This window comes from Nomia melanderi, chromosome 2 (assembly GCF_051020985.1).
Source record: "Nomia melanderi isolate GNS246 chromosome 2, iyNomMela1, whole genome shotgun sequence".
Taxonomy (NCBI): Eukaryota; Metazoa; Arthropoda; class Insecta; order Hymenoptera; family Halictidae; genus Nomia; species Nomia melanderi.
This window is the reverse complement of record NC_135000.1, coordinates 21,968,862-21,992,993: the sequence shown is the minus strand read 5'-3', so window position 1 is coordinate 21,992,993 and position 24,132 is coordinate 21,968,862. Positions and strand designations below refer to the sequence as shown.

The 24,132-nt window shown below is 38.6% G+C and overlaps 1 protein-coding gene across 1 annotated transcript; it reads right to left on the bottom strand.

Annotated features, from left to right (window-relative positions):
- Positions 1 to 5,679: 5,679 nt before the first annotated feature.
- unpg (homeobox protein unplugged) lies at positions 5,680 to 23,318 on the bottom strand. Its single transcript, XM_031971480.2, has 3 exons — positions 21,236 to 23,318; positions 18,806 to 19,117; positions 5,680 to 7,566 (listed from the first exon to the last, which is right to left on the bottom strand). Exons 1-3 carry the CDS (start codon positions 21,510 to 21,512, stop codon positions 6,809 to 6,811), a joined length of 1,347 nt encoding a protein of 448 aa, XP_031827340.1. The 5' UTR covers positions 21,513 to 23,318; the 3' UTR covers positions 5,680 to 6,808.
- Between the last annotated feature and the right edge of the window lie 814 nt (positions 23,319 to 24,132).

Sequence of the window (24,132 nt, the reverse complement as noted above, 5' to 3'; positions counted from 1 at the left end):
ACCAATCGTAAAATGTTGAGTAAGTGGTATCACTCTTGGGCAAAACATCAAAAAGAATAATATTTCTCAGTTTAGCGGAGATACGTAGAAGCGTCTACAATATTTGCAAGTTTGTAATTCAATATCAGAGGTTCGAGTGTCAGTATTTAGTAATAGCGAATTGCGCAGATATGATATTATTCGTGTAATTCGACATGCAACATTTTTTTCGTAAAATAAACTCCAGAGTCTAAAATAACATCCACGCCGTCTCGGCGAATTGAAAGCTGTAATTTGAAATCTGCCTACCTCGCCAGAATGTGGCAATGTGCGTAGCGGTGCGTTGAAATGCGTGAACAGCTACGATAACGAAATGTGGAATCATTCAGAATGAAAGCGGCGCGTTTGCAGTTTTCTGTCATATAAAAATCGCTGATTTCGCAAGGGAACTCACTGTATTGCGCTTAGAGGACGTAGGAATGATACCCGGCTCTTGCGTAGGATATTCAAACTTAATTCGGTGTCTTTGGAATTCCTCTTATGTTTATTGCATAAAGAACTACATGAAAATACGATATGAAAATACTGTGATATTAATTTGTAAAATGTGTTTTCAAATAATATTTGAAGCTATCTTTTAAAATTACACCAAAGAAAAATGAAGGCTACACGTTTTCAGTGTATATATTGAACAAATTGACATGTGCCGCTAATAGTGTAAAACAAACAGGGTCGAGGGTCACAAATAGAAGGTGACAGACTGTTGGGTACAGTACTAGTAGAGGGCACGGCCTGGTGAAATTCGTCGCGGTCTCTCGAGCTGCGATTTGTCTGCCCAATTTCACGGCCCTTTTGGGGAAAATGGGAAAATCTCCCGGCACTCGACTCCAGTGCCGAGTGTGGGAAATAGACCGCGTTAATCTACCGCTTGCGTTTCCTTCCCTCCCTTCACGTGGGTGTGAGAACTTGTACAGTTTCTACGCAATTGCTTCTTATCCCAGAATTTTCGGTCGCCATGAATACGAACAAATTTGGCATTTCGATTAAATAGAAAAAATCCAAAGTGCGCTTTGAATTTAAACCATGTTCCAATTTGACATATTAAGTTCGTACAGCACAAGTCTCTTATACAAGTGAACAAGTAACATTAAAACTGCCAAGCAATTAAAGTAACTAGTTTACAGTTTCTCTTAGAATTTAGGAGACTGCATTTTTCCAGATTTGAAGCAACATTACAATACTGTTCTAACAATTCGTACCTAATCTCTTCTCCAATTTCTCTACCAAAACCTTCATAACCTCATTAATCACAAAACAAAAATCCTAAGATCGCTCAGTTCGACCAATCTATCATTACTAGCACTAACACCAAACGTACCACGTCCTCCAAATTAAAAACTGCATTCATAGTTTTCCATTCTTCTTAAGAACAATTGAAAATATACAACCTTCTTATTATCCAAAAGTTACGTACATTGATCCCGTATTAAATCGACATCTATATTTCTTTCGCAAAAATGCAATCGATAGCTAAAGACCGTACGTATAGTGTTAAGAAACAGATTCCTAACAGTTTGCTACGATTATCCTGTATTTCCCGTGCAGTCGGGGCCATTCTCGATAACTGGACGTTCGATAAACTGCACCGCGGTAATTTCGGGGCGAGTGTGGCGGCCAGACAGCCGAAAACCATCCGCAATCGGGTTATCGATGTATTCCGTTCCGTGCCACTGGCCGTTCCAGAACGGATATCCGCGGCGAGGGATTATTAGTTTTCCGCTTTCAGAACGGCTCCGGCGTTTTCATCGAGCGGGCATATAACAGCGGGCAACAGTACGTCTAGGCCGTACGTTACGCTCTAGGGGAGCCGCTTCTCTGTCCTCCGGTAGGCGTGGTTGAAATCGGGAGATGATTTATCCTTTGCGAAGCGGTAACTGCCGAGATCCTCGGCTAAACGACCGCGGTCCTTCGTGTATTAACCGTAATGCACTCTGCCGCTGCCATTGTGCGCACTGTATATAACTATACCTACCACCCTGCTGCCGGGCCTGCAACCCCCCATCTGCTGATCCTTCTTTCTCCCCGCGTGACCAGCCTCCTTCTCCTTTTCTGGATCACGACGGTGGGATCACTTTTCGACTTTCATTATCTTCGGGCTTTACACGTGCTACTTGCTCGCTGATTTCCTTTGTGATTGATTTAACATCCGTTATTCCATTAGAACAGATTTGATGACGGAAGATAAAGACAGAACGTTTCTGGGAAAAGAATCTATAGGTTGTTTGTGGATTTTTGGCTGACTTAGGTATACTTCGAAGAATGTTTATTTGGATATTTTGTTTTTAACACGTTGAATGTCATTGGGGTTACTGGTGATCCCCAACCAAATCGAATTACTATAGTTCACTTAGCTAAACGATGATTAGTTGGAAAGATTTTTATATTATAAATGATGCTACCTAGTGCGGTGACATTTAGGCAGAGCAACGTGCTATAATAATAATGCGATTCTATCAGATGATTTAATATTGTATTTTTTTCATTCTGTGTACATTACGAAATCGTGCGACATTCAACGTGTTGAAAGGCATGTGTTTCATAATTTAAATATTGTGTATTGGATATATTAATGAAATTTCTATATTTTGCTGTTAGGGTTGTCGTAACCGAGTTAGTGTCATTCATCTGGAATTTAGAGAAAATCGAGAGAGTTAAAAATACTTTGTGTAATAACGAATGTAAAAATTATTAACGGAAAGCGGTATGAAGGGCATGGTTAAATGTGCTGTTATTGCATGTTTTATAATTAGTTTTTATTGCGATCAATGATTTATTGTTCTGTTAGGCCATCATTATATTAAAATTACTGTTATGTAGTTAATAATAGGATGCAACGACGGAATCGCAGTGAACAAGGTATCTTTGTTATACCGAACTGATGTTTCGTGCACTTTATACCGGTGAACCCCGTTTCATCGGGTACCGTAATTCCTTTCCCCTGTCGTAACTCCCCAACCTCAAGTCACTGCACGATTCCGTTCAATCCACTTCCTTCTTTAATGCGCGTGAGATGCATGAACGTATTGACATTCGTGTAGTCGTAAATTTTGATCGATTAGGCGTCCTATAAGTGTATACCTCGTTTGCTTTTGGCAAAGAGTGCTTCGAAGCTACCAAATCGATTACGTTTCAAATTCTACGCCCAATTTATCATTCAATTTACTGTAGTCCTCTTTTGTTAACACATTTCCTTAATGCTTTCCATTCTCTCGCTATCGCTATTGCAATAATTTACTTTAATCCTGTATACACATTACAAATAACGTTCAATTTTCAAATCACTGAAAATCACCATTGACACAACCGCTCACAATAAATGGGGAAATTATATTAATAAATAGTATCACGATCGTTCCTTTTTTTCGACACAATACAAAAGATATTTAATCTCCGCCCTGAAATGAATGATAAATAAAACAAATTCAAATATACACGACAACAGACGAAATAAATAGAAACGAATTCACAAACGGTAAATATATTCAATTAAACGAATTATATCGCCCCCATAGGACATCACTGTCGACTCCCTAATCAGCCGCTATTCATCCAGAATTTTTCCCGATCACTCCGGTAATCGATTCCCGGCATGTTTTGACAATTCCGTCGGGAGAGATTTTTCAAGGGGGTGGCGGTGTCGCCTTTGTGCGTCGGCCCGTCCCACAGTGTAACGAATGAGCCGTTTAGCTAGACAAAATTCTAAATGCACGATTTTTCTACATTTATCAATTCAGATGTTAGCGGTTGAATAAAATATGAATAACTATTAAGTTTTGATAACAGTTACTTCCTTTTTATTAATTAAACAGTACATTCTCTGTTATGTATAATTAAATATAACATACTGGTTTGTTTTAGATCTGCCTGTCCGCGGACTATGCTTAAGCTTATTTATGAATGCGCGAATGTTTTAGAGCGAGTCCTGTGAAACTGACTTCTCGAATGAAGTTGCACTTCTTTTGATGAACCATTTGTCTGTTGCTGTTAAAAGTTCAGTAGACTTCGAAAATATGAACAGAATTCGAATATTTAATTCTCTAATTTCGTAGTATTCAAACACATTTTAAAGTAATATATCGAACAGACATCCGAAATATCATCGACAATAAAACGCACGAATGTTTCCAAACCAGGATATACTAAAACATACTCCCTTAAACGTTTTTTAAACACAATATCGAGCAACGAACTTTGAAACTTAGAAAGTTTACAGTGACAGGTTTCGAATAAGCTCCGTGCAACTGTCAGAAGCAACCCTCCAGATTCTACAGTGTAGAACGAAGCGTCGAGAGTTTCAAGATAGATCGTCTTTGCTTTGTCAAAACATGTTAAACATTTCTAGTGAGAAACTTCCAAGTGCAAAAGGTTAATACTGAATTGATCCGATTCGACTCGGTCTGTTCTATAATTATTGTAGACTATACTGGAACTGTTAGTTTTTGTTTATTCGAAAGTGAATCTCGTCCAGTTAAAATGGTCATTCGTTACATTGTACGTCCCCCGTACGGCATCGGTGTCTCTCGAGGGATCGCGTTCGTGTTGGAAATTGCAGCCTGTGCACGGCAGCCGCACGTATTTTCGCAGGCTGCGGCGCGTGCTGGCCCGTCTTTCAACGGGACCCAACAGAGGCCCCGTGCACTCTCGCCTCCCTCGAACGCCTCGTAGGCGTGACTCCATATGCCACTTTTGGCCGGGCGACGTAACCGCTCGTAGATATGCATTGGCGCATTCTGCAGCTAGCTAATTTAGCCCGGGGCCCCTGAACCGACTGAATAGACTGAAAACGACGGGCGCGAGATTCTTTGATGTGTACGCCTCGGAAAGAATTCCTCGGAACTACCCGCAGATGTAGCTTCACGTAAATCTCTTTGAACTAGGTGAACCTGTTGTTTATTGAATTATTGATTGTTTGGCACTTCGCTGTGTGATATTGAGCTGGAAGTTGAGACAAGAGGAATTTTTATGGCAGATTTGTATTCGCAAGGAAAGATTAATTAGAGGGTAAGGGGTTGCAACGAGTAAGGAAGTATAGCTGAGGTGTTAATATTATGTGATAAATTTGGAAACAAGTTACTTACCTTGGTAATCAGTGCACTCTAGAAGTGAATAAAAAGCTTTCCTTTGGAATCTACGAATATTGCAATGGACATTTGGGATTTATGCCCAAAATAAACGTCATATTTAAATGAATGTAGTAGATTACACATTAACACTAGAACTACCGAGCATTTAATACGATTGATATATACTGGCTATAAATCTGTAGCAACAGATCATTTCCAGTTTCTTCATTATAGCATTCAGGTGAAACAATTTATCTTCAAACTCATTTCGAATGTTCAGTGCTTCCGAGATATCAATAATTGAAACCAGGAAAATCGAAACCAGTCGTTTTGATTGGCACAGTAGTTCTAGCGTTAATATTACCTTTGGTGTAACCTTTCGGTGTCATTGATAAGTGTTACTAACAAAAATGACCGTAAGACATCTACCGTTACCCACGTAAACGCGAATAATAGGAAAGGAATATTCTTGTATTTGACCCTCGCTCCCCGATTTATTGCGAGTTTTTTCCCTGCTTAATGTCGATGTGACGCCGAAAAAAAATAAAGGAAGACCGGTAGCGTACACCGAGGAACGAACGATATTTCATAAGATATTCGCACAATTTATTGCCTTCTCCATATACACAAGTGTGCAAGACCCATCGCTCGCCTTCCGCTCCGTCGCTGTGTATCGCGGCCGTGATGCAGCTGCGGTAATCGCACGGCCAATCGATAGGCCATCGCCGTAACACAGTGCTCCTCCACGGAGCGCGGAGCCTCGTTTAATGTAAATTATCTACAAGTTAGACCTACGCTCGTACATCGGATATAATTTACGACGGTACGCTGTGGGAACGCTATTTACAACGCTCTAACATTATTTATTTACATGAACCGCGGTTCATCCCTTGGTACCTCAGAAGCGCGACTTCAACGCGCAGTGGGAGTGCAATCGAAGCGGGACGAAGAATAGAAGATTTGAGTACTTCGGTATATCTACCTGGGAAATATCCATTTTGCATGAATAATACAGATCCTGTGCATTTACGGAGCACGCTGGACTTTTAATAAATAAATATTATAATTCTGAGCAAACTTCTTGGAGATTTTGTTAACGAATAGACCCGATACCTTAGGCAGCACTGATTCCACTGACTTGAAGTTAAAGATACTCCTTTAAAAAAGACAAATCGCTGACCAATGTGTATTATCCCAATATTCTCGCTAATAAATTAATATACATGTTCCGATAAACATAAACTTTATAGCACCTTAATCTTCCGCACTTAATCCTCCCTCTCCCCTCACTCACGCAAGAGTAAAGCAATCCAATATGAAATATTCACCCACTCTATACACATAATCGTCCTCCATCCCGTTTCCCTTAGAGGTTCACTTACGCTGGACAATCGATAGTCTATCATTTTGGTATGACAACAACAATTTACTGCCAATCGCATACGCAAGGCTTCAATTCTTGCCGATCAAAGCCGAGTAACACATTACCTAAACGGCTATCATTGTCATGCGCACTAAAATCCACAGTGTCATCTCTATACACACTTAGACTGTCCAGCAGTTACAGCTTTAGAGGATCCTTCACTGATAATCGTTACCTCGAAGTCCACGAACACTCAGTCCTGTGTGCTAACCACTGAACCCACAACCTACTTCAGTCCTTCCTCCAAGTCCCATTAAGTCCACAGTTCATCTGGCAGTGTTCACTACCTCCCGGAAGAGCTGAGCCCCCCTCGATGAGGTGGCACAGTGAATGCTCTCAAACCAACAGCGACTCCAATTCCAACACCGCTACTCATCGGCGGTTGCACCTGTCCAGTTAAGTTGATGGACGAATTAACCAGTCCAAGAGCATCGCCTAGAACCGACGAAGACGTAGTGGATGCTGGACTGTCGCTGGTGGGCCTGACTCTGGGTGGCCTGGCACACTTCTCCAAATGATGATGGTGCGACCTCACTGCTAAACGACTCACGTGCACTGGAATAGGCACCACGATTCTGGTACCGTTCCCTGAATGCTGCCCCGACGCTCCGTTGTGCCTGCTGGCAGCTCCAGCGGCCGCCATGCTGGTCGCGCCGGTGCCAACTCCTCCACCGCTCAGACCTGCCTTCACTCTTTTCCACTTGGCTCGCCGATTCTGGAACCAGATCTTCACTTGGACCTCCGAAAGCTTCAAGGCGTGGGCGATGTGGGATCTCTCAGTGAGACTGAGATATTTTTTCGCGTGGAACTCTCGTTCTAATTCTAGCAGCTGCTCGGACGTGAAAGCTGTGCGTCTGCGCCTCGCTTTGTTGTTGCTGGACCCGGTTGTTGAACTATTCTGACCGTTCTCCAGGGACCCGCCAGGACTCACGTTGCTGGACGCGTTGCTGGATATCGCGTCCCCTGCGTCGTGACTGTCCGCGACGCTTAGTCCTCCGCCTTCGTCGTCGCTTTCCGCTGATGCTCGACCGTTCTCCGATCCTGTGTAAATAAGTAATGTAAAATTAAGTAATTAGCTTATGTTAAATGGTCGGTGAATCATTCTTATGGAGAGAAGATATTGACACTGTCTGATATTCGTCGTTCGAGGGAGGTATTAGATGACAACGGTGGTATCGACAAATGTAATAAATAACTGTTGTAATTAACTAAGTAGATTGGACCAAGTTTCAGTTTGTGAATGTCAATTGAACAACAGTCATTCTGATTGGTGTTCAGCTAGTAAACAGACGGGTCGGAACAGTAAAATTTATTTTATTTCGATGCGAAGTGATACAAGTTACACAATTTAGAATACTTGGAACTGGTTTCTAAATGTTTAAACGATCTATAGTTTCCGTGGTAGCCCACGTTCCACAAACCAAGGATCGAAACATCGTAAATACGATTACTGTTCAACGATTCCGTTTCAACTGTCCATAGTTCTTGATTTAAAAAAAAACCGAATGGTTTCTGCCCATCTGCGGCTCATGAATACGTTAAGTGACGCGCCATTAAGTCATTGAACAGTCCCATTGCAGCTCTATAGAGACCGATTAACATCGGTATAGTTAGAGAAGAAGATTTAATATGCGGGATACGCGGGCGGTTTCGTCATAAGATGTATAGTCCATGATCGATTTTTCCCGTGTGGTTTTATAATTTTACACGTGAACGGACGCTGTACGCTCGCGGTTTAGTACGTTCTTCGATGCAGTACATTACCGTACAGTTTTAACCACTCTCTGTCCGTTCGTTTATGAAATATTGAGGGAACTGTGTTTCATGAATCAATAAAGATGAATTGGAAACTTATTCGACTGGAACTGACGAATCTGCAAGTCGCCGCGTTCTTTGCGCTGTCGTCGGAACTATTTTTATGAAACTATCGACTGAACTGCCTGAACACAGGAAAGAGGAAATAACAATGAATCGATCAGTAAATATTCAGATATGTTCGTTCGTTTAATGACCGAGGAGAAATATCATCCTCGGCAGAATATGTTCGATGAAAGCTGACAATGTAACCGCGAAAAAAGTATTTGATAAAATATAGTGTATTAAAAAATGACTATTGTCATTTTGTTTCGTTTGCTAATAATAAAGATATTCCTTCCGTTCGGTACGTGAATCATTATACCAAATGTTTTACTTAAAAAGTCCAGGGATTTTTTTAAGAATATTAAAAGATGGTTTCAGAATACCAAGGGGCCATTATGGACGAAATCTCATTACATGAATATTATAATATAATTCTTCGTAGTAGCATTATAATATATTCAAGAGACTCGATTCAATTTTATAGAAAATAAATCGATAAGTTAAACTTATAATTCAAATCTGCAGGTAAATGTAGAAAAGAAATTGTTAAATTTGATAGTAATGTATTCAGATGAGTGTCACTCTTCATTAATCACTAAATGTTATATTGAATTTAAATCGTATATTCAGAATTGAAATTTCATTTAATTACGATCTCTAAGGCAGACGCCATTAAAAATCTCCTACCTCTCATAATATCCAGTCGGAGACATGGTGATAATTTTAAACCGAATTCACTAAATGCAAATATACTTCAGACCAACGGGAGGAAAACAGAATCTTGCTCTTGCAAATATTAAATTTCTGCATCAGACGTATTGTAGTGAATAGGTAATGTACTTTCTAATTAACTGATAATTAACAAGACAGTAATTCAAGTGAATCGTAGTATAAAAATAAATTACAGAGAATTAATGAAAGGAATGTTCCGAAGTGCCTCCGGAAGCCGAATTTTAAATCACCATAAATTTGAGATTTTAACACAATTTCGCACGTACCGCGGAAGTATGTAATTAATAACTGTCTTTAGAAATAATTTCACGGTGATAGGAAGTTGCATGGACATCGCCGAGCAATTACAACAGCGAACTGGAGCACGATGAAACGTTTTTCCCACAGGTGCGCCAGCTGCGACTTCGCGTGTTTATAACTTCCTTCTTTTATTCATTTTCGTGTTTACGAGTGTTCCTAGTCTCTGATCAACCAGCACGTGAGGTTCCTAGAAGAAGAGGCCGCTACGTAAGAGTTTGATGCACCCGTGTCTTTATTAATTCAAAGAGTTTCGATTGAATGGGCCACACACGCTTCCGCGAGCGAGACTAGCTGCGGTATCCGCGAGTCTCACGGACAAACGTTCGGGCGTTGTCCTCGCCGCGGCGTCTTTACACTTGCCACAGGAACCGTGTTGATCGATCCACTGGAACACCGCTATTACATCTCTATCTTCATCGTTTTCTTTGTCATTAAACACGCGATCGAGCCGGTTGCTCGATGAACGTAACTTGAGCTGTATAGATACCTTCGATGTAATGCCAGATTCAATGGGAAATTGATTTCCGTAAGGTCGTAACGACAAATTGCGAGCTCCTTGTAGCTAGAAATCTACTCGAGCGAGCAGATTGCGATCTAATAAACATCTTAATGGACATTTCATTTTAAACGTGTTTGTTTTAACAAAACTTTACCAAGAATGTCTATTCGCTTTTCAATATTGTGAAGAAAGGAAAAAGACTTTTCCGTGACTCGCACTTGTATAAAGTAATTCTTAAACGAAAGGATATTAATTTTTGCATAACAGAAAAATTTCCTTGTACTTATGTTAACTGATTTCCAGAATGATTATTTCGTTAGACCTCAAAGAAACAACTAGAAGACCAATGAACAGCATTTCTGCAGATTTATATTCTCTTTTATATAGTTTAATGATATTTCTGTATTTTAATTGCATAAAATACCGAATCTCCAATGCAAGTAACTACCAGAATGGTAAATTATGTTATCACCAAGTTTACTGTTAGTTCAACCGAACAACTACGACCGTCTATAACACCTTAACTGGCAGGCATTACCTAACAAGCGTAAATAACCCTTTAAAAATACGTGATTTCCAAACTATACAAGCTTGGTGACAACTATGAATTTTCATAGTTTCGAAGTGTGTACTGTCATGAATCGAGAGCACAGTGGAACGATAAAACTTTTTATGCGATAAATATTCAACGACGCGAACGTTGTTAAGATTCGTGTTGCCATTATGGTTATTAGAGGAATATGCCGTGCAATGTATCACCGATACTTTTCCCAAGACCTCTGCCGAGCGAAAGATTGGACGACCGCCAAATTGGAGTTCGATCCGGTTTCTGCACCCGTCGGAATGGCGCGCTGCATCGAGACCCTATAAGTCTCTCCGATATATTCCTGTCCAACGAATGTCTCGGAAAATGAAAACAGATGTATTCGGCGTTCGTGTCTTTTTAGAATGATTTTTGGATGTTTTACGGCTATCAGCAGAGTATCATTATTTCTGTAGTAACACTTTCGAGGACGATATTCTAGTAGCTTTTTTAATTCATCGATTATAATTATTAGACACAAGGAAATTTAGGGTTCTTCTGTGATCATTACTTAAAAATAAAATGTTTGTTAATCCTTATTAACTCGAAATTAGTGATCCTTTGTTCATCGACGTTTATACGAGTACAATTGTGAGTAAAAATGAGTTAGGTATATTTTATAATATACATTCATATGATTTAATTTGTATTATTGGAGAAATTATGACAGTATTAAATTGAATGATTGTTTAGCAGAAATATAAGTTATTTTATCTTCCTCGGTTAATAGGATAATAATGATGTAGAATAATAATAATATAGTAATTATAGTTTCTGGATAATATGATATAAGAAAATGATTTAGGAATTTTTATTTCTTTTTATACAGAAAGCATTCGTTGAACTTTCCGAATCGCCAGTCTGATCCTCGTATTTCTAATTGCAGCGTGCTGACAGGAAATCTGTGTCATGTTCTGTCGATCGCTCAATTATAAATACATAAATAATTCGTGGGTGAAAACGTATATAGGTTACATCGACGCGGTTCAATTCAATGAAACGTATTTATTATGTCGGGGACAAATTCTATCTGTCAGATAAAGTCGGTCTGCGATGAAATTTGCACGGTGCCGGAATAACGAGCGAGAAATCGATTCATGTCGGCGAAAGAAGTTTCGTCGTGACATATTTAAACACCATTTCATTGCAATTAACTCATTTTTCGTTGCCGATACGCTGACGTGTTAACTATGAAACATATTTTCTTGCAACCACTGAAGCACCTTTCTTAGAGACTTAAAAAAAGACCATCAGTTAGATGATATAAATATTTTATTGGAGGGATAATCTTTTGTAATCAGTATTTTAGCAGAAATTATCCACGATAATATTGGTTATACAATTTATATAACGAATTATGGGAAAGTACTACAATTTCGGTTTGCATAATTTTTCTTTGAACTACATGTACAGAAGTTTATTTATTTATTAAAAGATCACGAAAATTGGCTTGAAGAACAGTGATCGACATTAGACAAGTTCATTAATCAACAAAAGAAGAATGTCTCGTTGGTCTATTGGAAATAAAAGAACCCTATATTTCGTCGGTCTATTAACAATATTGATTAATTTAGGGGTCCAAGACTGATCGGACTGCTACGAGGGGATATTCTCTTTTTTTTTGGCTAGATTTTGGGTTCCTCTTGGGAAGAGCAACGTAAAGCGATCCTCCCTTGTCATGTCGGTCGCCACGGGGTTCACGACGGGGCAATGAATACGAAAAAATCGGGAAACGGTGAATTCTGCAGGAAAAGCAGATATGCTGTGAAACCGAAATGGTCTTTTCGTTCGTGATAAGAAAGTGTTTGATACCTTGAATGAACTAACTTCAACGCAGGCATTCATTAATGACTGAGTAATTAATAATTAAGCTTGTTTAAACCGAACACTCATAAATACAGATATTACATCCGATCCTGCAATCCAATTGAAATTATCGACATATATTCTATAACTATTAATACACTGGCATTTGAATTATTCAAATATATTTTTAAAGTTCTGGACAATTGAAATATATTCTGTGTTAATTACATTTAACTATTAGCTACATTAATCTCTTTAAAACTGAAACTGTATTAGAACAGATGATTATAAGTTACTAACACTTCTACAATGCTGACAGCTTAAATTCAAAAGAATATTGGAAATTACAGTTACTTTCATAGAGAATTACGGTTGAAATGTTAATTAGCCGAGACGGATGAAAATTATTTATTCAGATTCTTATTGGACGTAATCGAATAATGGCGCTGTGGTGATCCAGTGCTTTACATTAAACGAGGAACAGCTAACTAGAACAATCAGAAAAATTGTAACAGACCAGGTTGGTTTTTCTCCCTATGTGTCGCGAGTCGATGGGTGTACCTATTTCCGTACGTGTCGCATAAAATTTCAATCGCTGTTATTAACTGTCTTCCAGCCGGTCTCGCGTCTGACGTCACGTGAACCTTCGATCGATAGCGGCCAGCAGTTATTTGGTCACTTTACTACCAAATTAGCATTATAATTTAATGAACAGATAATACGAAATTCAAGCAATCGAATCACTGCCACCGTTCACCAAAATCGCAGAGCAGATTCCTAGAATGCAATTACACTAGTGAATTGCTTTTATGCATTCATGAAATGATAAACGTTTGCATTATACATATAAGAATTTACGAAAAGTTCTCATTTCATTTCTATTAAATTTTAAATATTCATTTGCCTTTTCAATTTAAGTGGGAGATACATGAAAAGTATTTTTTTGAAATTTTCGAACATTCTATAATATCACTATAATATAAGTAATACATAGAGTGCAAATAGCAACAATTAATATCTCAGTTAATCATTCTTGGGTAATGAGATTTTCAGGATATTAGATTCATATCTAGTTAGCGTAAAGTGTCTTTTCATATTTTCATATTCTCATGTAACAAAAAATCTTGAATCTTCGAACAGTAACACAAAAATATACTGCCGTTTGTCTCTGATAAATTCATCGTGAATTCGGACTATATTTGTACGGACGGCATGCCATTCACACCATCAGGAAATCAGGTTCAATTAAATAATTTCATTTAATGCGCGATCGATTCACCGTTCATTTCCATTGTCTTTCAAGCGAGTTCCATTAATCAGCTTAACTGGCACATCAGCTGAGCCATTGTTAAAAGTGTCATGAAAGAAATCCGTCTGACAAATTACGCGATAACGTTGATTTGACAAGGAGAATTATAAAAACATTAGCATTTATTCAAGGAAACCTAGATTCGGGAGATCAATAACACTTACGGCGTGGCATTAATTCAGCATAAAATGAATCTAAGAAAAGGTGCTTTTACTTCTATGAATTATCCATTGTCAATCCATTTGATTAAAACAAAATTGACATTTAAATTAGATAATGAGACTCGACGAATCCGTGAATGTCGTAATACTATTTCCTAAGGATAATTTCATGCCTGAAAAAGAAAATCGGTAAAAGAGAGCAAAGAACTGCGATAATTATATCAATTGCATGAACCTGGTAACTGTAATTATAATCTTTTACAGTTATAATTGTGTCATTACGAGGTACACGCGGTTAAAGGAAATTCTACTTTTGTGTCAGACGGTGTCGTTTGTTTCTTATCAACCATTAAAAGTGTTTCACTGGGCGAGCAAGAAAGTAATTCGATTTCGCAGTCTTGCTTTAGTAGCAGCCCAGACGAAGGATGTACAAACCAGCAATCGATCTTTCATATCAACATTCTACATCGAATAATATCTTCGAAAAGTCCAAAACTCCTTCAAAACTATACAATCGTGAACACGATGATTTCTGTCGTTAAAGAGTAACACCTACAACCTTCAAAAGAAGAGTAAAGAAAAATAAAGCCGAATAGAAACTCGTTGACAAGCAAACAAGTAGACTTTCATGCAATCACGAGGAATTTTAAAGTCTAACGTTGCACAAAATAAACACGACGCGAGAAAACATAAACTAATCAAAGTATAACATCTCCTAATAGTATTTATTACGACAAACCTCTTACGATCGTAACTGTTTTAATCGCGCTCTTCGAAATTCAAATGTATATAAAGACCCGCAGTTTACCTATAAGAATAACGAACCGATCATTAAAGAGTAAACGCCAATACGAACGACGACTGGACTCGCGTTGCCCGGTTAAGGAGTTAATATCGAAATATCAATAACAATGAAATAACGATGAGGAGCAATCCCGCGCGGGTGAATCGTTCAACGGTGTACCATGACATGAAGGAACGTTTTCGGTTGGCCAGGGACAAGAATAGAGAGGGCAAGCTCGATCGGTGTGTTCGTCGTAACGATCGGCACACCGGTTCGGCACGGTGCGTCATAAATGACCGATGACAGATTCCTCGAAGCCATTTCGTTGCGCATACGAAATCGCCTCGGTCGGCGGTACATCAATAAAAAGTGATCGGCCACGAATAAATGCGCGCGACTTCGTCGATCCGTCCGTTCGCCCCGCACAGCCCGCCGCCTTCGGAAATACGTGATCGGCGAGTTTTCGACTTTCCATCCGCGACCGGCTCCCTAGAATAGCCGCGACTATCCGCCCGACGAGTCCATTTGCGTTTCATTACAGTGATTAAGGGAAACCGCGGTTTTTTTTCGCGACGATCGGTAACGAGATCGGCAACGAGATCGGTAACGAGATCGATAACGAGATCGGTATACGGTGGTAATCGATTTACGTGCTGCGCCGCGGTGTTATAAGGAGCGGCCGTAAATAATCGGCTAATTTGATTAATAAACCCGCGACAGGGATTGCAGTTGGATCATTTTTCCAACGGTTCGTTCCGTCCGAAACGTCGCAGGAATGTTGGGAAATGTAAGTGCCATTTAAAGTCCCGTGTAGTATAAAGTTTAATGATAACATTTTTATTTCGAACCGACCTTTACGGAACTCTTAACCTTTTGCCCTAGAATGCGAAGTCGGAATCGCGGTAAAGATTTCAAACTGATTATGTAGTCTCTTTTACAGGACATACCTTCTAACTGTTTTTGCCATTTACAATGTTTGCCAAGCAAAGTAGGCTTGGAAGGTAGAGAATATTCTTTTTCTTCCGTAACGTTCTTTGGATCGATGGTAATAAGAAAATTGGGAACCGTATGAATTAATAAGAATAAAACAGTTGTCAAAGGAATTATAGAGTACGGAGTAAATACGAAAACGAATTTTTGTCTGATTTTATTTCCTGTTGATTAATATTTATACCTTTGCGTTTATGGAGGCATTTGGAATTTATTTATTCGTATATTTTATATTGTTCGTTGTGTCTGAGTTAAATCGGAAAATGGAAAATTGCGACGCACTTATACATTCAACTGATACAGACTATTTACTGGCAATAACACGTTGTTCCCTCTATGTGATGAGATTGTAGAAAACGGGGTGCAGGAGTCTGCAGTCGTTTCATTGGTTAGCGGCTCGCGTTTGTGCCTTGCTCTTCCTTATTATTCCCCTCCTGTATTGTTGAGATTCTAGCTTAAGCACTACTACTATCAAGTAGCTCTTTAATATACCAAAATTAGCAACGTGATTGCAAGAACACCTATTATAATAAATTCTACCTTTCAAACCTAAATAAAATGAAAATGTTTATAAATTCTAACATCCATATAATCAAAAATTCGCTTTGTGTAACTCATAAATAGTGATATTAAACAAATCTTTAATCAATCATTTCATTCCATTAATCTTGAAACAAAAACGGTATCGATTTAAATTCCACTTAACACTTTATTGTATTCTTCACATACCTATTCTAGATAAAACTATTCCAAGATAAAATACTCGATACAGAAACTACAATTACACCTAATTTCCATTTCAACGAATCATTGCCAAAGATTGGCTAAACTCACCGCCTCATCTTAAATTCACTCCAGTCTATCAGCAGGGCTGTTTGAAAAACATTCTGATGTCAGATATTGGCCGCAGCATCGACGGAAAATGTATTCGATAAATTATCATATCGATCGGGGAGATTTTCGAGCGTCGCTCTTCTTTTCGAGGAAGAAGGGTTCCTTCGTCGAAGGGTCGCCGAGCGTTTGAAATTCGGCCAGTATTCGCCGAGTACCGTATCACGTACCTACGCGAGCGCGTGTGAGCACGGAATTCCACGTGTGGAAGTGTGCAAACGTGTGAGATTCGACTTTGGGACAGGCGTAATTTATGCACGCTACTGTGTGTATCTCGGGCCCTTTGCCGGCTTCGATCGTGGCGACTGCGATCGTAGTCGAGGACACGCTCTCGGAATCCTTAAACGTGCATCGCGATTTTTTTCGACTCGCGTTTCGCGTACGACACAAGTATCGTTCGTTTTTCCTTCGGAGACTTTTCACTCGTCAAGTACGATTAACGTTGGCTGCCGCGAGAATCTTGAGCGTTCCATATAGGGATCACTCGTTATATCGTACCAAAGATAAATGGTATTAGAAACAATTATTTACTAATTATTAAATATTACTAGACATTGGATTTTTATGTAAAATACGAATTCCTTGAAGTCATGTGAAGAGAAGTGGATAAGTGGATTGTAATTTATTTTCTTAGGAATCTGAATGAGTTGAAAATAAACTAATAATATTCTTAAATCAAATCAAATGGCAAAGTTAAGTATTATACTTTGAGTACAAAATAATTGTTTCCAAAGGTGAATAGAAATTCAAAGTGCTCTACTTTCCTGTACGTATGTTGTGCGAAATGTCCGTGACAAGATTAAGCGAAATACAGAAATAACGCACATTAAGAAGTAAATAAAATGGAATTTTTCATTTCTTATTCTTCCTACGGATTACTATTTCTGTGTATGCCGGATTTGTATAATTATTCGTGTTTAATTGATATGTTGATTCATTGAATACGCTAGGAATATCGCTTTCATGGAATTGGTCCATCGCTACTTTTGTCTGTATGTCTGAAACTTTAGTAGAGAATTTCCATAAATCAATGTCTTTTCAAGCGTAGTAGCATTTAAGTACTGAAATAGTAGCCATAAGACCATCCACCACAGTTGAAAATATATATTATATTCTTATTTTATCCATTTAATATTTGTCGTCAACTAATTTCTAAAATTTAGTAGTAAACAGATCGCTATTGCGCGATTGCATTAAACCGAACAAAAAATTTATTTTTTTATATCTTTCCTTACATCCATATTCTGTTATAATTACGAAACATAATATCCAGAATATACTTGGAATTTATACTTAAGGATCGTTGATGCAATATTAAATCTATTCACGAGGGAAAGTGTATTGGAAGGATCAATAAAAAAAAACCGTTTCATCAATTATAAATTGCCCGGTGTATATATTCGACTGTGTCAATGGAACAATTGGAACTCTTCAAAAGTATCGAAGACAACGTAAATTATTTTTGTTAGTCTAAAATAAACATCTTATCGAACGACATTTTCTTTAATTAGTTGCGGCCACCGCGGTAGCGTTTCGTCAGTGCTAGCGGTAATTGAAACGATCACTCCCATATCCTGTTAACGCTAACAGCCGTCAGACGTCAAGCTATAGTACAGAGTTTGCGCATGCATCGAATATAGAATTACCGCGGACAGTAAGTTAATAGCGGAATATAAATAAATAGGTGTTCCACGATCCCATTCTCGCAGCAGTTCATAATCATTAATAAATCGCGAATAGTAAGGATAATGTTCAATCAGAGGCAATGTTATACGCTTCATAAATATTATAATAGAATTTGGAAATTATTATCTGCATTCATTAAATGCAATAACTGATAAAGTTAAAACGTTATTCATATATTACAGTGACAAGAACTGAAGAAATTAGACGCTATTCATTTTATAGACTTATAACCAAAAAATTATATTAATTACAAATTCACTAAAACATTCTCTTTCATTCAACACATTCGTACATACTCATACAAACGCATTCAGTGTACAAGTTAAACGTCACTATCTCTATATAATGAAACCCCTAATAAAAGAAACCATGATCGAACTCTAATTTTCGTAAATTAGAATATAATATCTTAACCTATATATGTATCATTGCGTGTATATTACGAAACGTGTTCCAAAGAAATTTCTGTAAAACTTTCTGTAAATCTAATGTAGACTTCTGTATGTATATAAATTTTCATTCATTCTGCATGTTCAAATAATACAAAAGAAGGTTTGTATTTACATAAATACTCGCGACTCAAGTATCGATTTTCATTAACGATTATCTAGTTAATAACGATAATAAAAGAGACGAATACAAATAATAAATTGTCTAATTTAGTTATCGAGGGACTTACCGTGCCGTGATTTAGAAAGATCATGAGCAGGCGACGCTGGCGAGTCGATGCTACCATCGTCCTCGCTGTCCGTGAAGCTCGTCGAACAACGATGATTCGGAGTACGCTGACAACCGGTTGGGTACGCTGCGCCCTGAAGATGATTAGCTCCGGGCCCAAGATGCTGCGACAATCGGCTCTGATAAAGATCCTGGTGAGACGGGTAACTGGCTGAGGTGTGCGCCGGTAACATTGGGACGCCGGAAGTCCCGCTGCTGCCGTACATCCGCATCGGTAGCCATGCTCCGTAAAGACCGAGGGGCACACCAAATCCTAAACGATAAGGATTCATTAATTTCCTGTTCAAACCTTTCTGCGCCGTGTACGCTGGTTGAACAACATTTTTTCAATGGCCTGGTGCAATGCACAGAATAATTCAGGAAACTGTCTTCATGGATGACTATAACGTAGAGATGTTTCTATATGGTGTTACGTAATAAGATTATATTGTGAGACTCGTTTAGAGTGTTGCAATGAAGATTTTAGTGGATAATATAGATAGTAATGTTTTGTAGTAAAAATGAACGTTAAGCTATAGTGTGGCACATCAAACTTGAGGACTCTATCAGGTGACTGTAGAAGTAGATTTTAGATAATTTCATTATTATTCTCGTAGATTTTCTTTTATTCATAAATTAAAGAATGGAATGTGTATGGTTAACTAGAAATAATCTTGAACATTAATCTTTCAGTATCGACTGGACAGAATCTTTTGGACGTTTCAACTATTTTTATTTCTGCTTTAAAGCGTTCAATGGTGTAAAGTGATGCAATGAATCAAACGTATGTTGAATCCAGGGATTACGACGAATATTGAGAAGCACATGACCCCGTCAAGCAGGTATAACTTTGGACATGATCACGATCTTAATGTGACATGATATTCAAGTTGACATTTAGCGAAACCTGATTGAAGCAGACTTCGTTCTCAAAAGTAGGGCGTGCACGGTTAAAATAGTACCTACATATTACATCCGATGTAGCAAAAAGACGCTTTTAAAATATATATTTAATAATCGAGCAGCTGAACTTAATTATTCCCCGTCGTTTCCTACTTACATATTTCATGACCTCCTTAACGTAAATAGTTGAACATTCAAGTGATGAATTAAGAAACACAAATTTCATTTGCAATACCCACGATACAATTATATATCTTAATCCGTAGATTAAATCGTAAATGATCGCGATCTACTTCCTGTCGTTATCTACTTATTAACCTATCAAGCTATTGCTTTTATTGGGAACATTCATAAGTTTAAATATTGAACATAACACGATACACATTTGGTATCGTTCAATTCAATGGAGAGCTTCTTTCATTGAAACATCGGCGATATTCAGTATTCTAAAATCCACTCTTAAGGTTTGTCATGTAACAGAGTATTGAACTTTCCAAAGGAAATCAGAATGTGCTTTGCAGCAGTTAAGGTACAAAGAAATGACATATAAGCGTTAAAGTAATGGAAACTATAATTAGTATTTATATAATAGTTGAACTGGTATAATCATCCATAGTTATTTGGTGATACCAATTAAATAAATTGATAGACATATTATGATAATATACACATATGATGCAAATTCCTTTCGATCAATATCCAACAATTTACAGAGATTAATCAAGCTTTCACGTGAACTTCAGTACTCCAAAAAACTTACTTCACTAAAAGATGTTATGTATGACTATTTACTACCATAACAATGCGTATGAAATTTCTGTCAGTAGTTCTCTCACTGAATAACACTCACAACTACCTTATCGAATCCATCAATTTTTACGTAACAAAATTTCTCAAAGTATTCGGAACAATCATAGTAGCTTTAATTTACTCTGATTAATGCATTACAATGCAGCCCCAAACGAAAGACCCATAGATACAAAATTTAATATTACCAATTGCCTACGTCAGACATCGAAAATAAAATTAAAAGTATGAAAAAGAGTTACGTCAAACTTTAATAGAAATAAATTGAAAAGTAATTAGCCCAATGTTTAACCGTTCGAGTGCCAAGCGACGCGATCGTGCTGCTCCGTTACACCGCTTCAAAGTGTCAGCGTATCGGTTCGTAGAATCAACTAAGCTTATTATTCGTTTTCATTCTAATATTGATTTTTATTTTCGTCATAACCTCCTTAGTAATGGAAAAATGGAACGATCGTACTGTTTAGAATATTTTTATATTAAAATAGGAAAGCGTAGCTCAGTTTCTGAATTGAAACCAAAGAAGCGTGGTCATGTCGTTTGCCATTCAAAGGGTTAAACATTAGACTATTTACTTAATTTTATTTGCCAAGTGTGGTTTAGGTAATTAATCATAAGAACATTTTTTGACCGGGTTTTCGTAAAGACCCGTAGTACTCAAACAGTTAAAAAGCAATCGACTAACCTGGGGGTAGCGCGTTCGCCGCCGCAGTCGCCAAATAATGTCTCTGATAAAGGTATTCCCTCTCTCGATCCGAGTCCTCCTCGTTCTCGTTCGTTCGCTCTTCCTGCGTGCCAGGTTCGCAGTTTCCTTTCTGGGTTGCACAATTCCCGATCAAGCTTTCGATCGTGAACGGTTTCGGTGTCGGTCGTCGCGTGATCTTTGACTCCGGGATCGAGGACTCGAGTTCGTCGCTCGCGGATCCGACGTCCAGCTCCGTTTCCTCTATGTTAGAATCCATATTTCTCGATTGAAAGCTCCTTGTTTTATTAAATCGAAACTAACATTTCATACTCTCGTATCCTATCAATGAGGAATCCTTCGATGCTTCGAGTATCTTGATTTCTGGTACAAAGGTAAGGCAACAGTCCTTTCAAGAATATTTGTATCCTCCTTACGTTGGGAATTGATTCGCAGTTATGAAATTAGATATGAATTGTATTTAATATATTATAAATGATTTTTAATAAAATATATTATTATAGACACTGTGTTTTCCTTCTTTGTTCTTCGTTTTATATTGGGTATTAGTGTGAATGTTCATTTATTTAAATACTATTTGTGAGTAAGATGAGTGCTCCTCTAGTTGTAATAGAATATGTGACAAATTTATTTACAATTCCTGTTTCTAGTATTCGGAGAAACCTTCGCTGCTTCGTGTAAATATTTTATATATAGTTTCCGTGAATTCAATTTAGCAGATATTGGTATATTCATAGAATACTTTCAACCGAGTGCCACGTCTAACATGCAGTATTGAAAAATCATGAATAGATTCTATGGTATGAAGTGCTGCAAGTTTCTCCAAGCGATGGCATAGGTCTTGATTTCAGTCCTTGCACTAAGGAATAACGATCCTCGTTTCAGAATATCATTTCATACATCGTTTTATTTAAACATAAATCTGTCTATAAATGGCACCTTTATAGTTTATCGATCTAGAACCACAATTACTTCATAAATCCAACTTCACAGGTGTCCATAAGAGGTCAAAGTTCACAGGTGATTTTCTTCCGCGTCAGAATAAGTTTCTTCAAACATTATGTCCGAGAAGAGCTTCGGTTTCCAGAGTGTTTCCATATGCTGAAGCGCACGTCGATAGTTGGCGTCGGTGATCAATGTATGATCCTTCGTTGTGTTTAAACATTAACACGAAGTCCTTTGTGCAATTACAAACATCGATTCGACTGTTCATTGCAACAAACACCAGTAAAACTAGTTTCTCCAATTGCTCCTGGATACTCCATATCAAGACCAACAATATCAGACTAACGAAAACATCTGTATCTCATGCCAAAATCGATGGAATTGAACTCCAATAAAAGTATACATCAAAATATTCATCACAAACAGTTCCATAAGACATAAGAATTAGCTCCAGTTCTAATTACATAATTCCTTCCAAATAATCCGTTCCTCGGCAACAAAACCAGCTGATACCAAAACACGCTGGAATCTAACGTCCCATACGAACAACTAGACCAAACAGCGTATCACAAACAATCCCGTGAAACGTGAAAACTATAATGCTCCAATTACAATGGTACAATCCATTCCAACTTCCAATCTCCTCTCTTACAAAATACAATACATATGCATGCGTATGTATATACCGAACGCAACAATCGTCGGATGTACCACGTGTCCTCCACTCGTCACCACAAACGTAAAGCACCGAACTCACGAAACCCGGTCCCGGTTCCCAAAAGAAAAAGAGGAGCGAAAAGGGAAGAAGAGAGAAGTGCACCTCGATCCTCTACGTGACCAGTCAAACAACGGTATGACGAATCGCGGCACTCGCGATCTCCATGCCAAATCGGTGATCCTCGATCGTTGCCATGTCGACCGAGCGCATACTTAATTGGAACCGGGGAGAAAGAGCGAGAAAGGGGGAAGGAGAAACAGAGAGAAAGAAAGAGAGAGAGAGAGAGAGAGAGGGACAGACAGACAGAGAAACGGAGCGACGGTGGGAAAGAGAGAGCAAGAAAAAAACCACGTGGATCGACAACCGTGTCGGGCACGAGTCGACGGGCAACTGGCGGCCGGCGACGAGCCGCATTTCAATCGGCGGGTCGCGACCGCGCTGCGCCGACTCCTTGCGGCGTGGCAGCTGGCGTGGCCGCGTCTACTGTACAGACGTGGTGAGTAAGCCATCCCCATTGGTCCCCGGTAGAGCCAACTGCGTGCACGGACGCGCCTACCGACCTGCGAACCGCCATCTTGCTGTATCCCGACCGCAGCTTTTGTGCTCTTCCGCGGTGGTCTCTCGCGAACCAGCTCCCGATCCACCGGCAGGATTCAACGAGGACCCCGGGATATCTGGCCAACTAACGTTGCCACTTTTACCTCGCTTCCATGTATTTTACAGTTGATTTCCTTTCTGTTTTTTTTTTTGCGGGACTTTGCACTGTTCGGTCCCCTTTTTGGACGGAATTCTTTGTTGCGGATATGCGGGGTTTCAGAGGGTTTGTTTGAGTGTCGGATTTTGATTTTTCCTCTCTTTTTTTTGGAATAGTTATGGAATATTGTGAAATCCTAGAGGAACTTCGGTGGAGGTACTTTATTTTGTAGTGTTAATGAATTTGGGGAAGTTGTTAGCTTTTTGGTGTAGTTAATGGTGGTTGATTTTGAACAGGAGGTTCTATCGTTGTAGAGAGAGATAGCTACGGTCGAGATTCGATGGTCCCGTGAAATCGGAGTTGATAGTGGACGAACTATGGAATAAGAAGAAATTTACTTCTCATGGTTTATAAAGTTTATCTCTGCTGTGATTTTCGAGTTTATTGAACTTAATCAGTTTTTCATCTGTTTGAGACCAGTTTCGCTTCTTATTCTTCGAGTTAATTGCACCCTCATTTTGT